Consider the following 15018-nt stretch of genomic DNA (forward strand, 5'->3'; position numbering starts at 1 on the left):
AAAGTGGGACAATAAAAAGATGATGACGAGGTTGCTTATTTTTTGTTTTCCTCCTTTTTTTGTTCCTAAAAAAACATTCTAATAAATTGTATTTGTGAGTATTTGCAATTTTGCCATAATTTCTATCCATCTACATGCATTTGCATGACGTAAATTTCATTTTATTTAGATAAAAATATACGGTAACACCAACACACAGACATACAAACTTTGCGCTAAAATGCTTCGCCTACGCTTTGCTGAACAAACAAACAAATTCATATATAAGAGAGTGACTACTGCCTTCAGACATTCTAAGTTTGATAACCGTAGAAAACCCTTTCAGTAAGCTGAAAATATAGAACAAAAATGTTGAAAATCACAGCTGCAATCTGTGTTATATTTTGTGGTAAGTTTCGAATAACTTGAGAGGACCTCGTGGCTAAGTAGGAGTCGAAAAAGTTGGATGGGTGGCCATCTATGTCATAACAGTTCCACTGTGTTTCGGGAGGCACGTCGACTTATGGGTCCCGTCTGTAGTTTGAACATCGTTGGCGGTCGTTACGGACAGTCAGAAGCTTTTTGACAACCAGTCTTAACAATAGGTTTGCTCGGGTAACTGGGTTGAGGAATTCAGATAGGCAGTCGCTGTATGTGGCACATTGGTACTGAGATGTAGCCGGTTAGACTGGAAGCCGACCCCAACATAGTTGGGAAAAGTCTACGCAGATGATCTGGGATCCCGCCAGGACGAGCCAAGCAGACCGCAAGGCATTTTCGAGTAATCTGCAACGTTTTCTTTGTATATTTGTTGTAGTGAGTTGTGCGTGGGCTGGCTGCGACTCTTGCGGGCAGGAGTGCGCCCCCGCGTGCGGGACGAGACGCTTCCGAGCTTGCTGCTTCAACTACCTGCGCAGGAAGAGGGGGCCAGAGCTCAACAAGGTACTTATATGTAGTGGTCGCTACCACGACTGCTGTGCTCGAGGCCTCGGGTTCGGTTTGCTTCGTGGGTTTTATCAACTTTCACAGAGCAGCTCGTAGTCTGTAAGTTGGTGATTAATACTTCATTGTATTCCACAATGCAGGCTTAGGTGGTAAATATTTGGTAGGTAAAATCGGGCACAGCAAAAGATTGATTCACCCGTGCATCGGGGAGCACGTAAATGTCGGTCTTGCTTGAGATCTCTCTCCTGTCGTGTCCAATAATTTCAGTAGCGTGTCATGTAAAGTGATAGTCTATACACTTTTCTAGAGAATTCTTCAAAATTCCGTGATTAAAATGATTCTATGTTCTTTCTCAAGGTCAACTCTATCTCTGTACCAAATTTTATTAAAATCAGTTCAGTGGTTTAGACGTGAAAGCGTAACAGACAGACAGAGTAACTTCCGCATTTATAATATTAATATAGTAGGGGTGTATTAGTATTGATATAACCTATATATGTATTTGTATTTCTATGGGCCATAGTTGCCTGAAATAAAGGAATAGATATATGAATAAATAATTGTCGACCCATCGCGCTATGAGAGTGAAGGAATAGTGAGTGCATCTGTGTCTACGCAAATGCTTGTGCACTATAATATGTCCTGCTGATCTCTTTACATGAGAACAGCCGCCTTGGCTGGAATCGGCCTATTATTTTTATTGTATGTCTCTATTTCTAGGTCCTGTCTGCTCCTCGAGATACGAAGGAGGAGAAAGCCCCAGCAGTAGCCATGTACGTGGTGGCGAACATCCCAGTACCAGAACCGTGGATGTCCAGCGCCGTGTCAAGCGAAAACCAACGCTATTCGTTAGAGGATACGCTTGAAAATCGTCTGAACTGATGCTTTTAGTGAAACAATTTTTAATTTGTTTTCATAATATACCAAAGCAAAGTTATGTCAATTTGTATGCTGTTAAATAAATTCGTTTGTAAATGTTAATATACCTTTATATTTTTATTTAACAGTTTATGTATACATAAAAACACAGACAAGAATAATTTAAAAAAAAATGTACAAGCTTATCTCACAAGAAAGGACAATGGGCGAAATGTTTGAATGTTGGTCTACTCCCCCTCTAGCAATGAGTCATACATCATTTGAAAGGTCTTTTCAAGAGTTACATTTTGTACTAACATACTACTTACCAATTCTTAGTACTTTAGATGTTAAAACACGTTTAAGGTTTTTTTATCGATAGTTAGTTTCAAGTTCTTAGATTCCTTCTCTAGTAATGAGTTATATATCACTGGAAAGGCCTTTTTAAATAGAACATTTCGTACTAAAATACCTGTAGCAAATTGTCAATACTTTAGAAGCTGCAGCAGATTTAAGTAGTTATTATTTCACTAAACACGTTCTAACTCCCTAAATACTAACAAATGACAATCGCCGCCATACAAGAAAATACTGTACACAACACAAGCTTTCTATTGATATATCACTTGATGCTAGATGAGAGGTAGACCAAACGCTCATTGTCCTTTCTTCCAGCGGGCCCGTTATGGGAAAGAGATACCTACAGAAAGATACAAAAAAACTAAAAAAACATAAATCAGAACTCAGAGCGTGTGCAAAATTTTATCTTAATCGAAGACCGGGAAGTGGGTCAAATTAAGATTCCAAGATTTTCTTACATACATAGTTACAAGTGTGGCTTATACATAAGCATCATCATCATCCTCAGGGCCTTTTTCCCAACTATGTTGGGGTCGGCTTCCAGTCTAACCTGATGTTTAGTTTCCACTGACTATATAAGGGTGATTCTTCGAAACACAGTTTTTACGTGTTTTTGACCGAAGAACACATGAAAATATCGTTCGATTGGAATGAAAGTTTCAGGTTTTATGTAAAAGGTAAAGGTCTATCGACGCCTCATGTAACTAATTAGAATTTATTAAAAAAAACTATAATTAAGTTAGCAGAAAACAGTAAAACCTAATTAATCTGGTGTGTCCCAACGCCGGTTTTTGGTGCATTATTTAACTTTCTGCGAGCTACGATCGCTTTACAATAAAACTAATGAATCCAAATGATCTTTAAATATGTGTTTCTTAATATTTTAATATTAAAATAAATGAAAATAGTGTATTTTCATAATTACATAAATTTAAAAATTGTCCCCGACTAAATTCACCACTAAGCTGGCTCGATTTGTTCAAACATTATCTATACGTAAATAAAAAATATTTGAAAGAGTAATATTTACTTGTAAGTGACCGCGCCGGTCAGCACCGAACGGTGACAGTGAGTGCTCGTGAGCGCACGTATTTTTCCAAAAAAATACGATTGCAAGTTGTCATCTGGTGTTTGTAAGGCAAGTAGTCATATCAATCTGTCTTAATTAACTGATAATGTGCATCTACTATCGTTTTGTTGCCAAAGGAAAGTGTCTTATGAGATGGTTTTGCTGACAGTAATTGCATGTTTGATGCCTTACGTTTATAAATAAAGGAGCAGGATTTGATAATCTGCGAATTCCTAATTTTTCTGGCCCCCATTAGTCTGGATTCATCTGGCTCTTAAAGCCAGATGAATTTGAGCGGGACATATGAATTAGATTTCATTCAAATTCGGGCATATGTTACAGGTATGTCTAAAGACATTTCTTAATTGTAGTTATTGTTAATTTGTGTTGGCTTCTAGTGCATTGTTTTTTGTTCAAATACCGTGGAAATAATTATACTTATTTTTTAATTTCAATAAGATTACTTAAGTAAGTAATACAAAAAAATAAAGCAAATGGCCTGTTGGTTTTTATTCCGAAGTTCAATTTCTGTGCTAGAGGTTTTGGTTTTTTTTTATCGTCGCTAGAATAGCTTTATATTTTTTTAGATCCATATTTTCAAAATGGCATAACGAAAATTATAAACAAGAGAAGAAATACTAAGAAAAAAGACTAGCGGATAAGAGAAGATATGACATAATAAATAATAATGAAGAATCATGGAAAGAAAAACAAGAAGGAATAGACAAAACTATATACGCAGGAAAGAAGAAAACAAAAAACTACTGATAGGAGAAATGAATCTCAACGTCTGATTAATTTTCATAAAAAGTTCCTGAAAAACTCAAATTTAATTATTCAGCGTTCTGCAAGTCTGGGAGATCTAACCTGATTTTCGATCAATAGATACTTTTTTAAGAGATGGAAGTAAACATTTTAGTGTCGATTTAGAAAATATAAATCCATACTTAATAGACACTGATGATGAAAAATTTAATATTTTTTATTAATTTAGGTAGGATATTAATTAGTTTTCTGCTATCTCAAGCTTAGAGTTCCTATCGTACTGAAAAATTAAGTCTGATTTTGATTAGTAAGTTTTATTTCTTTTTAATTAAGAGTTTGTTTTCGGTGAATTTTATTTTTGTTTTAAGCTAAGATTCGTTTTTGTTTTGTGTTATTAAGAGGTCTTATTAAGATAAGTTTACCATTTCATATAATTATTATAGCGTTGAAGCTAGTGTGATTTAACAACCGTAAGAGGTTTAATAAATGATTAATTTGAATGAAAGTGTTACTGTTTAATTAATTCATAATTATTTTCTTGTGTCAGCCAAAAAAAAAGTGATAAATTAGTAGTAATAGAAGTAATTATTTCAATATTTGGTAAAATCTATACTATCTATACTAATATTATAAAGTGGAAAACTTTGTTTGTTTGTTTGTTTGGTTGTAATGGATAAACTCAAAAACTACTGGACCGATTTTAAATATTCTTTCACCATTAGAAAGCTATATTATCTGCGAGTAACATAGGCTATATTTTATCCCGGTGCGGGCAATAGCTCCCACGGGACGCGGGTGAAACCGCGGGGAAACGGCTAGTTTTATGATAAAGATCATTGGAAAAATAAAGGAAGCATCATTAATCTGTACTGTCACAATTAATCTGGCCCAGCAATTAATCAGCACCTTTTAAATCCTAATCTACGTGATGCAATTCGATGCCTTCGATATATGATATTGCACATAAGGCACTGGGTCAAACTATTACGTCAATTTAGGTCTAAGAGGAAAAAAAAATTGCGCCAGATCAATGAGTCAAAAACACTTGGTCTCGAAGAATCACCCATAAATTGTATTTGACCAATTAACTCACGAACGGAATTCCAATCGTATTCTATTTCCATGCGATTCCACAAATGCTTGTGTAACAATTGTATCAGTTCGTCAGTAGTTATGTTCTCAATGTTTTCAATAAAATCAAACTTTTCAAACAATTCAACTAATTTCGACGAATCCATCACTTTCACAAGATTTACAATTTCTACAATTATTTCTTCAAATTCCATTTTAATGGCCGTTATTATAATGTTTGTATCTTTAACGATTTTTATGAAATCCATCAGCCTAGTATCGGTAAGATTGTCTGCAACTGCAGAACACAAGAACACTCCTATGGCACGCAGGTTGTGCTTTACTGCTTCAGCTATCGAAGACCTGATATCTCCATTTACATTTTGATTCAACAATATATCACATACGACTTCGTTGTCAACTTTGAAAAGGGCAACTAGTTCTTCGTTCGTTTTCATTTTAGCATCGAATAATGTGAGGACTCCTACATTGCCACTGAAAAACATCACATTTAATATAAAATTCCATATGAAAGGCCGATCTAAGTCAGTTTTGAATAGATCACAAATATATTCGACGGCAAAATAATCTGCAAACGTCGCGTGTATGAACACTGGTACATTGTTGACTACGTTCGTTATAACTCCTGTTTTCAAAAAGTCCTGCTTCAGGTCTTTAACCATTTCCACAATACTCTTCAACTGATCTTCATTCTGTTGCATGAAGATCACTTGAAGAGTATTAGTTTTACTGAACACTGCGTATGCGCCCAACTTTTTATGTGTTTCCATAAACTTCGCATACTTTTCTTCGAAATCAGCTTTGTTATCGGGGGTGAACAGATCATTTTTGTTTTTCTCTTGAACTCGTATTTTCAGTTTGGTTTTTAAGAAACCTTCGTATATGTCAAAAAGGTTCATGTTTAAATCCCAGGTATTTGGTATTTTGTCAGTCTCTCGTATTTTATTGAACAAGTAATCCGCTATCATGTTCAAGTGTAAGGGAACAGAGATGAAATTGTCGATCTTCATTTTCGACATAGATTCGGCGAGTACCTTGAGACTCTCAATTACAACTTCGTGTAGTTCGAAATGTCGAAATTTTGGTTTGTTGAGTCTTGAAGCTAAATAGCGGACCAAGCTTAAATAAACAGAGAGAAAAGCTATTTCCTTTCTTGGGCCATCATGGCTATCGACTTTCTTGACCAATATATACACATGATCACTGCGAACGAATTCATAGATGTTTCGAAACTGCTGATCGTTAAGATCCTTTAACAGACCCTTTTCATCCCAATAACGTATAAGATAGTCGTCCTGATCATGGCCACTTAGTGGTTTTAGATTATAAACCATGCCTGTTGTCAGGCCTATGGACGAATCTAAATTGCCAACAGTTCTGCTCGTGATCCACATTTTATGGCCGCGAGGCTGCCAGTCTTCACTAAGTAGTGTGTTTATGAATGCAGTCACTTCAGTTTCATACATTGGACATATTTCGTCAAAGCCATCTAGAAGGATTAGCACTCTTTTTGTATTATAATAATGCAGAAACATGTTCAGTTCGAAAACTGTCCAGTCATCAGCTGAGCAATCTTCTAGATGAAACAATCCGTCACACTGTTCAAGTGCTATTTTTACTTGACCGCATTCTTCATGGTTGTTATGATTCTTGCTGAGAGCTACTTGGCACAAGAATTTGAGACTCTCTAAAATATCGATCCTCTTTTTGCTATCCTGCCACTCAGAGAATTGCTGACAATGTTGTATTAAATTTATCCTCAGTACCCATGAATCCTGCTGTTCTTTCGTTGCTTCATGTGACAAGTGAGTCAGGAAAGTGGATTTCCCTATTCCAGCATCACCAACTAGTACTTTGAGCTTGTTGTCGATATATTTGCGCGTCCGAATCCGAATCATACCTTTTTTACTCGGTTGAGACGGAGTACCAAAAAATAAGTCCCGTCTTCTTCTGATCAACCGTTTTTGATCACTAGAATATTCAATCATTGAATATTTTCCATCAGAAGAACTTGCAGTTATCGAATGTTGTTGATCAGTAGAAGATGCAATTATCGATGGTTTTTGATCAGTAGAAGATGCAGTTATCGAAGGTTTTTGATCAATAGAAGATTCAATTTCTTCATTCCGATCTTGTATTTCCACATCCTCCAGTGTCCGGTCCAGGTACATTTCTTTTTTGTAATTTGAGTTGTGTACCGACTTTCCTATTGTAAGTGTTTGTAAATCGCCCAGCATTAGCTTATTAATCACACTTCCTACTACGTATGCAATTGACTTGTTATCTATTACTTGAGATAGAGTTACTTCATTACCGAGGAACATCACTTGTGTGTTCTCCAATACATGTGTTCGAGATTCCTCACTCATGTCAATTAGATTATTTGTTGTATCCTTCACCACATTATTTGAATTTGGGAAATATTTCTTAACTAAGTAGAAAGATTCTTGGTCTGCGACTATTACGGTTTTGTGTCTCTGAATGGATTTCACAAGTTCCTGGAATTTCCTCTGTGAGCGCAAACAGTTTTTCTTCTGCAGTAAATAACTTAAATCCATTATTATTGTTATAGACTCTTTCAAATTCGTTAGTTCTTCACGTAACGCTTTGTCATCTTTTGCTACTAGATTCAGGATGTATTTCAAATCCAATACGATGAAGTTTTTATAATTGAGTTGTTTTGCGAGCTTAGCAATGGTCAGTGAGGTGCTGTCCGTTAATATAATAGTTTGAGCTGGCTGCTGTGCCAGTGGAATAGAACGAATAGCGTTCTCGTTAAAGTCATAATGTTTGTTTTTCAATGTCTCCATCATGTTCATGACGCTCGTCAGGGGAAGGCCTGTGGTATGCTCTACAGCATCTTTGTATAAAGTCCCAGTCTTCGACAGATACGTCCCGCCTTTGGACATCCACCACTTCTGGATGTTATCATGATACTTGAGATATATGGCGTTGGATGTGATCTCTTCATTGTGCACGTCATCAGGTAAATGCTGACTTATCTCGTAAATTAATGTTTCTTCTACTTTTTTTTCATCGAGTTGTGAAGTGTAAAATAATAAGCTATCGAAAAAAAGGTCAGCATTTTTTTCTAAGTCAAAAATATGACCGTGAATCAATGAAAGTTTCGGAAATGCATGTTTTACATCTATGTGAAATGCGTATAATGTCAAATTTTTGAGTTTGGCTTGTAATTTGTCGTATAATCTTTTAGCAAGTGGACCTAATGAATCGTATTCAGTTGTGAAGATGAGCATGTCGCTAGAAGGATCTTGAACTAGTAAATTTCCAACAGCTGATGCTATGCCGCCACTGAGTTGAAGAAATCCTTTATCCATAGAGTCTTCTATTGTGGCGGTCACGACAGGTCCTGAAACACTGGGGAATACGAGAATGTCGGCTAAAGTGGCGACAGGATCGCGGTCACCGCATGATTTCCTTATTAAGCCGACGATTTTGGATGTTAAATCATTCAGTTTTTTTTCTTGTTTCTTGTCATCACCTCGCAATGTTAAGTCTTTATTGCCGAACCACGCCGGTACTTTAAATTCGAATTCATTTGGCGGCAAATATTTCAAAAGAGCTGTTTTCAATGCTATATTTCTGTTGTGTAGTGTCGAGTTGATTTTGTTCAGTATTAAATTGTGCTTTTCCGAAGATGTTGCGTGAATGAATTCGAATCTTTTTGTTTTATAAATAATACTACTCGCGATGTGGTGGTACATCGCTGCAATGTCTTCATCCTTGACTTTATCTTTGTCATCGACAACGAAGGTGCAGTCATCAAGTCCCGCGCATGTTGCGGCAGATTTTTGCCTTTTGATTATCTCAGTAAACAGTTCTTCTTGAAAATGTGTCAACAGAAAATGATATCTGTCGTCTAAGAAATCCTCTTTAAAATTCGCGGTGCGAAAACCGTTAATCTGCTCGTCGGAAATGTTAAAAAATTTCTTGGCTATAATGACGTGGTACTGCAGAACGTGGTCGTCAGTCGACAGCTCCTGGTAATCTTTCATCTCACCGTGGATGCACTTTGCCATTTTACGAGCGAATGCGCGCATTTGGTATTCCAAATATGTTGTACATAAATGATCTATATCGCGCCAATGTTGGACCGGTTTGGTGGCTCCAGCAGCTGTTGCTATCAAATCATTCAGTTTTTCAGCATTCGGACCTTCATACGCTGTAGAGGATTTATCACCATTTGCCGTTGTGTAAATAATACACAGGCATTGTGTTTCATCGGTTGTCGCTTCGAAAAGCTTATCCTTACTTCCAGGTTGGAGTTTTTTTCTTATTTCCAAGAAACTTTGAAAATGCTTTTCCATTTCAGCTCCACTGTTTAATGTTAAAACCGAGTTGTTTTCTTTGTGTTTGGCTTGAATGAAAACTGCGAGTGGCTGAGCACAGCCTTTTATTTTTGCTCTAAAACATATGTCATCGAATGAGCCTAGCTTGTCAACGTTTGTGCCTAGGTAGAACTCTTCGATATCATCGTCGTGCAATAATCTGAAGTATATCAGGCTAAGTAGTTTAGTCTCATACAAGTGACCGCGTACCCCTGCTGTTCCTGCTCGTTTCAAATATTTGTAATCTTCCTCAGATGCCGCCATTTTGTTACTTTATCGTGTGACGTTCTGATGTTGTGTTGACAGCTGTTTGTCATTCCATGGCGTGTTGCCTCTGATACCTGAAAAAAGGGAACAATTTTTTGAGCTGTTATGTTTCAGTATTCGAGATATTATTTACGATCGGTTGAAAAACACATTGATCAGCCATTTAAATTAATGACAGTTGGTTATTTAATACGACAGTAAGACATAAATAGACGGTATAAAAAAATCTATTCGGTCGGTTATTTTATCAAACGATGTCAATTCTAAAAATAATTGAGCAGTGTAATAAATGAATGAGCGGTTTTTACCGCTCACTCATTTATTTATTGTATGAGCGATTAGATAAATAGTTCGCCGCCGGACGTTCGTGGTTTTTATCTTTTAAAATGGCTATAAGTAAGGCTAAAATCGAACCTAGGAAGAACGGTTCGTCTGTAAATTACCATTGAAGGTCAGTTTTCGACTTGGGGTCTTGGATGTGGTAAATTAGGGTTTTACAGGTACGACACACCCTGTTTGTAGATGTTATTGGTTATTGTTAAATTGTTAAAGATAACGCTGAATATAAACAAATCAAGAATACTTACCTGGAGATATAATTATTGAGTACCGATAAGGCACCTATCATTAAAGATAAACGTACTAACAAAAATACTGAACATACTTAGGGGGCAGTCTCCCAGTGGCGAACATCTAGTCACGTCGCCGATTTGACAACTGAAAATAGTTCAGTTTAAGTATAGTTAAATGGTGCAACTCACCCTACTACTCATCCTCCGAGCCTTTTTTCCAACTATGTTGGGATCGGCTTCCAGTCTAACCGGATCAGGCTGAGTACCAGTGCTTTACAAGGAGCGACTGCCCTATCTGACCTCCTCAACCCAGTAACCCGGGCAACCCGATACCCTTGGTTAGACTGGCGTCAGACTAACTGGCTTCTGACTACCCGTAACGACTGCCAAGGATGTTCAATAACAGCCGGGGCGTGCCATCCGAAACACAGTCAATGGTGTTTAAGATATACCTACTTAGAAATTACATACAAACTTAGAAAAGTTGCATTGGTACCTGCAAATACTTTTGTAACTTATAAATAATGGGTATTTGTACTCACTGCTTATAATCACAATAATTTACACTTAAATAATGTAATGATGTGTACTCTGCATACGCGTGAACAACAAGCAACTACCTAGGGATGGCTATCTGAGTTCGTTCGAATAATAAAAACATCGATATTTTCGAGACAAAAAAATCGATTAATAGGTAGTACTGGATCGATACTCATTAATATCGGCGTTTGATTTTACTGTTTTGGCATAAACCATGCTATTAGGCTGCTGATTTTTTGTAAGACACATAATCGGGCCGTTCAGTGTGTTCTATAGGACTAAGTTCTTAGTTCAAGTTGGTAGCGGCTGCGTTAATCGTTAGTTTAATTATATACCTATATTTTATTTGCCTTACTTTAAATAAAATTGATTTATACTTACACAGCAAAAGCAAAATTTATAAATAATTTCTTAGAAACTGATGTTTTAGATTTCAATTGGTTTGTGGTTCGATTCAAATCGATTTAAAAATTGATATGTTTCGGAAAGCGTCGCCTTCCCTATAACCAGGCTATTTTTATATTTTGCTTTAAAATGATTCATCGATACGCTTTATGCTTCCTTGTCACACCTACCAACTTTAGTTAGGAACGAATGAGACAGCATACTGTCTATGTTTTGTATGATATTTGCTTGGTTTGCAGATAACGGCGTGAGAGAGAAAGAGATATATATTATATGTACGGTAGAATGAGATAGCTAATGATAATGCGAAAAATGTAAGTAGCATACCTAGATCTAAACAGGGTTAACTCAAAAAAATGTTTTTTTATTTCCGTTAATTATTTACGCAGATATTTACATAAGACATTATGTTACTAATTAAATCTGCATTTTTACAAATAAAAAAGGAAACATAAACATATACCATCTTACCACAAAAACTTTTAAACGTCAGTTTAAGCCTTGTCTAAAAAAAAATCAGATTATGACGTTGACATATGGTTCATTTTGCAGCCACAATTTTTTTAGACAAGTGTAAAACAGATTTTAAGTTTTTGTAGTAAGGCTAATATTTTTTATTCCTTTATTTCAGGCAACTAAGACCCATAAAAAATACAGTACAAAATATTAAAAAAATACTTATTAACTTATAAATAAGATAAATACAATGCTATAATATTTATCTTAAGTTACTATCAATCATCATCCTCCGAGCCTTTTCCCAATCATGTTGGGGTCGGCTTCCAGTCTAACCGGATTCAGCTGAGTACCAGTGCTTTACAAGAAGCGACTTAAGTTACTATAAATACGTACAAAATAACAAAATAAATAAAATTACTGAAAACTACAAAATATATATAAATATTAGAAAACATAAAAAATTCATCCGCATGGCTGTCAGGGGGGATCGTGCCCAAAAGGCTGGCTGCATTGCCACGCTGGATGGCAATGCATATTCTTTGGCCGAAGTATAGGCCAGCCTTTTGGTCACGAGTGGACTCCACTGTTCAACTGTTCAACCTGGCCCTCAAAAAAATTAAAATAACCGGCCAAGTGCGAGTCGGACTCGCGCACGTAGGGTTCCGTATCATCCAAACTAATGTTCTATGTATGAGCAAAAGAATCACGTTTATTGTATGGGAGCCCCCCGAAATATTTATTTTATTCTAGTTTTCAGTATTTGTTGTTATAGCGGCAACAGAAATACATCATCTGTGAAAATTTCAACTCTCTAACTATCACGGTTAATGAGATACAGCCTGGTGACAGACGGACGGACGGACGGACGGACGGACGGACAGAGGAGCGAAAACAATAGGGTCCCGTTTTACCCTTTGGATACGGAACCCTAAAAGACGAAACACTGATTTCTCCGTAGAAGTGTTCTGTATAGAAAAATTATTTTTGTACGCAGATGGAATATATTTTTTTAATCTGTTTTGTTGGTCAATGGGTGTTCGTTGAAATAATTTGATGGTATGCAAGCGTTACTCAAAAAACCAAATTTTCGAGTTACCCCTTTTTAGATTTAGGTGCAACATTTTTACGTGCACTGTTTATTTATGAAAATATAGGTACAGAAATGAATTTTAAGCAGTGCACAAAAAAAAGTCTAGAATCATTAACAGAACATATCTGCATCATTAGTAAAAAAAAAAACATTTTTTTCCGCCCTGAAATCAGCAAAATATGGATACTAATAACTATTCTTACGCGCTTGGAGCAGCGCTCGCGTCAGTAAACCGGTTTCGCGTTGCCGCCGTGCCTACTATGTCGACTGTCACCGTTGGTTACAAAATAAACATCTTTCGCTATCAATACTTATTCTTTTTTGTACTAAAACACAACACAATAAAAATATACGTATCTATAAAAGTTATTTAACTATAAGTTGACAAAGTTTGCGCACTGAATAAAATTCATTCCTGTATAGAAATGCATGTTTTTTTTGTTTATAGAATTTGAGTATTGGGTGGTCGATCGTTCATAAGGTCAAGCAACGCTTGGCACGGTCGGTACGTGGATGGGTGACCATGTTGTCATAACGTTCTGTATTTCGAATTACCGACAAACTGTGGGTCTCGGCTGTCATTTTAACATCTTTGGCGGTCGTTCCAGGTAGTCAGAAGCCAGAAAGTCTGACAACCAGGGGCACGATTCTGCTATTTTACTTAAGCGACATACGATTCACATCCGACTGAGATCCAATCCCGACCCAATTACGATTGAAGCGTATGTGGCATTCCGCTATATTTTCTTTTAAATAAACGTTTTTATCCGTTTCTGTGATTCCATAATGAATCATATTGTCTGCAAATGATTTACGATTGCAACATGATTGTAGAGCAGACTACCCTATAGACCAAATGGCATATCAATCGCAAACCAATCGAATGCCGTTGGAATACAATTGGTCTTATATTAGTAGCACAATGCCCGCTAAGGTTAAAACTGCTATTGCGATTCAATTTTGACATTATTAACTTAGGATAATCGGGCCCTAGTCTTACTAAGGGTTGCCCGGGTAACTGAGTCGAGGAGGTCAGATCTTCTATGTGGCACACTGGTACTCAGCTGCACCCAATTAGACTGGAAGCCGACCCCAACATAGTTGAGAAAAAACTAGGCAGTTGAAAAAGCTTAGAAAATAATGACACACGATATATTTGCGTATTCCGATACGCCTCAACTATCCATGTGATGCTTTCAGACTATTTGCTTATAACTTACTTCACGACTTGTTTTCATAAAGTTTTCAGCAGGCAGAGTGAATAAAGTTAAGTTACGAAATGGCCTTTTTATCGTCCCACTGCTGGGCTGCGGCCTCCTCTCACAGGGAGAAGGATTGAGCGTTAATCACCACGCTTGCTCAATGCGGGTTGGTGATTTCAGACTGTGTAGTCCAGGTTTCCTCAAGATGTTTTCCTTCACCTTTTTATCAGTCATTCGTGTCTAAGATATATTAAGTATTTCGTACCTAAACATATTAAATCCTATCACATATTCTTTATGATATTCCATGGTACAATTCGTAAAAAAATTAACCTAATCCATTCAGTGGTTTGGCCACAGAAGTCATTTGTCGTTTTCATAATTTACAACATCATGTGTAAAGCAGAGATAAAGTTAGGAGTATCGAATGTTTTGACCAGTTTTCAAGGGAGAATTTCAGTAGTTTGTAATGACTGACTTTTAATTTGCTTTGCTTTTACTGGCTTTTGTTCTAATTCTCGCATATTTTTATTCTATTTACTTTGTTTGAACAATTCATTTTTTTATTTTCGCTTATTTTATTATTTTCTTTGTGCCAATCAACATACCTATATTAACCAGTATATTAACGTGTTTGATTTAATATGTTTAGGTACGAAACACCCGATAAATTAATGCAGCATAGTTTACAAATATGCAGTCAAATTCGCTACTTATAATGAACATGATGATGTCAAAAATGGCGCCAGCTATCCCATAATACGTCACAGATTTTTCATATCAAGTCAACTGACTTATTTTACTAACATCATCATCCTCCGAGCCTTTTTCCCAACTATGCTGGAGTCGGCTTCCAGTCTAACCGGATGTAGCTGAGTACCAGTGCTTTACAAGGAGCGACTGCCCTATCTGACCTCCCCAACCCAGTTACCCGGGCAACCCAATACCCCTAGACTAGTTAGTCTGGTGTCAGACTTACTGGCCTCTGACTACCCGTAACGACTGCCAAGGATGTTCAATGACAGCCGGGACCTACAGTTTAACGTGCCATCCGAAACACAGTCAA

The 15018-nt window shown here is 36.7% G+C and overlaps 2 protein-coding genes and 1 long non-coding RNA gene across 4 annotated transcripts in view; 2 read left to right on the plus strand and 1 right to left on the minus strand.

The window, feature by feature from the left end:
- The window catches only part of LOC135119142 (uncharacterized), a 102042-nt gene that overhangs the window by 14839 nt on the left and 72185 nt on the right, over window positions 1–15018 (plus strand). The window lies entirely within an intron of this gene.
- On the plus strand, window positions 305–2044 carry LOC110382092 (uncharacterized). The gene is made up of 3 exons (XM_021342580.3): window positions 305–388; window positions 797–921; window positions 1645–2044. Exons 1-3 carry the CDS (start codon window positions 349–351, stop codon window positions 1804–1806), a joined length of 327 nt encoding a protein of 108 aa, XP_021198255.3. The 5' UTR covers window positions 305–348; the 3' UTR covers window positions 1807–2044.
- On the minus strand, window positions 3698–10896 carry LOC110382087 (uncharacterized). Of its 2 annotated transcripts, none has more exons than XM_021342571.3 (2): window positions 10799–10896; window positions 3698–9758 (listed from the first exon to the last, which is right to left on the minus strand). In XM_021342571.3, exon 2 carries the CDS (start codon window positions 9679–9681, stop codon window positions 4966–4968), a length of 4716 nt encoding a protein of 1571 aa, XP_021198246.3. In that variant the 5' UTR covers window positions 9682–9758; window positions 10799–10896; the 3' UTR covers window positions 3698–4965. The 2 variants fall into 2 exon arrangements, with proteins under 2 accessions (XP_021198246.3, XP_063898911.1); XM_064042841.1 differs by having other exon boundaries at window positions 10753–10880.

Source organism: Helicoverpa armigera, chromosome 30 (assembly GCF_030705265.1).
Source record: "Helicoverpa armigera isolate CAAS_96S chromosome 30, ASM3070526v1, whole genome shotgun sequence".
NCBI lineage: Eukaryota > Metazoa > Arthropoda > Insecta > Lepidoptera > Noctuidae > Helicoverpa > Helicoverpa armigera.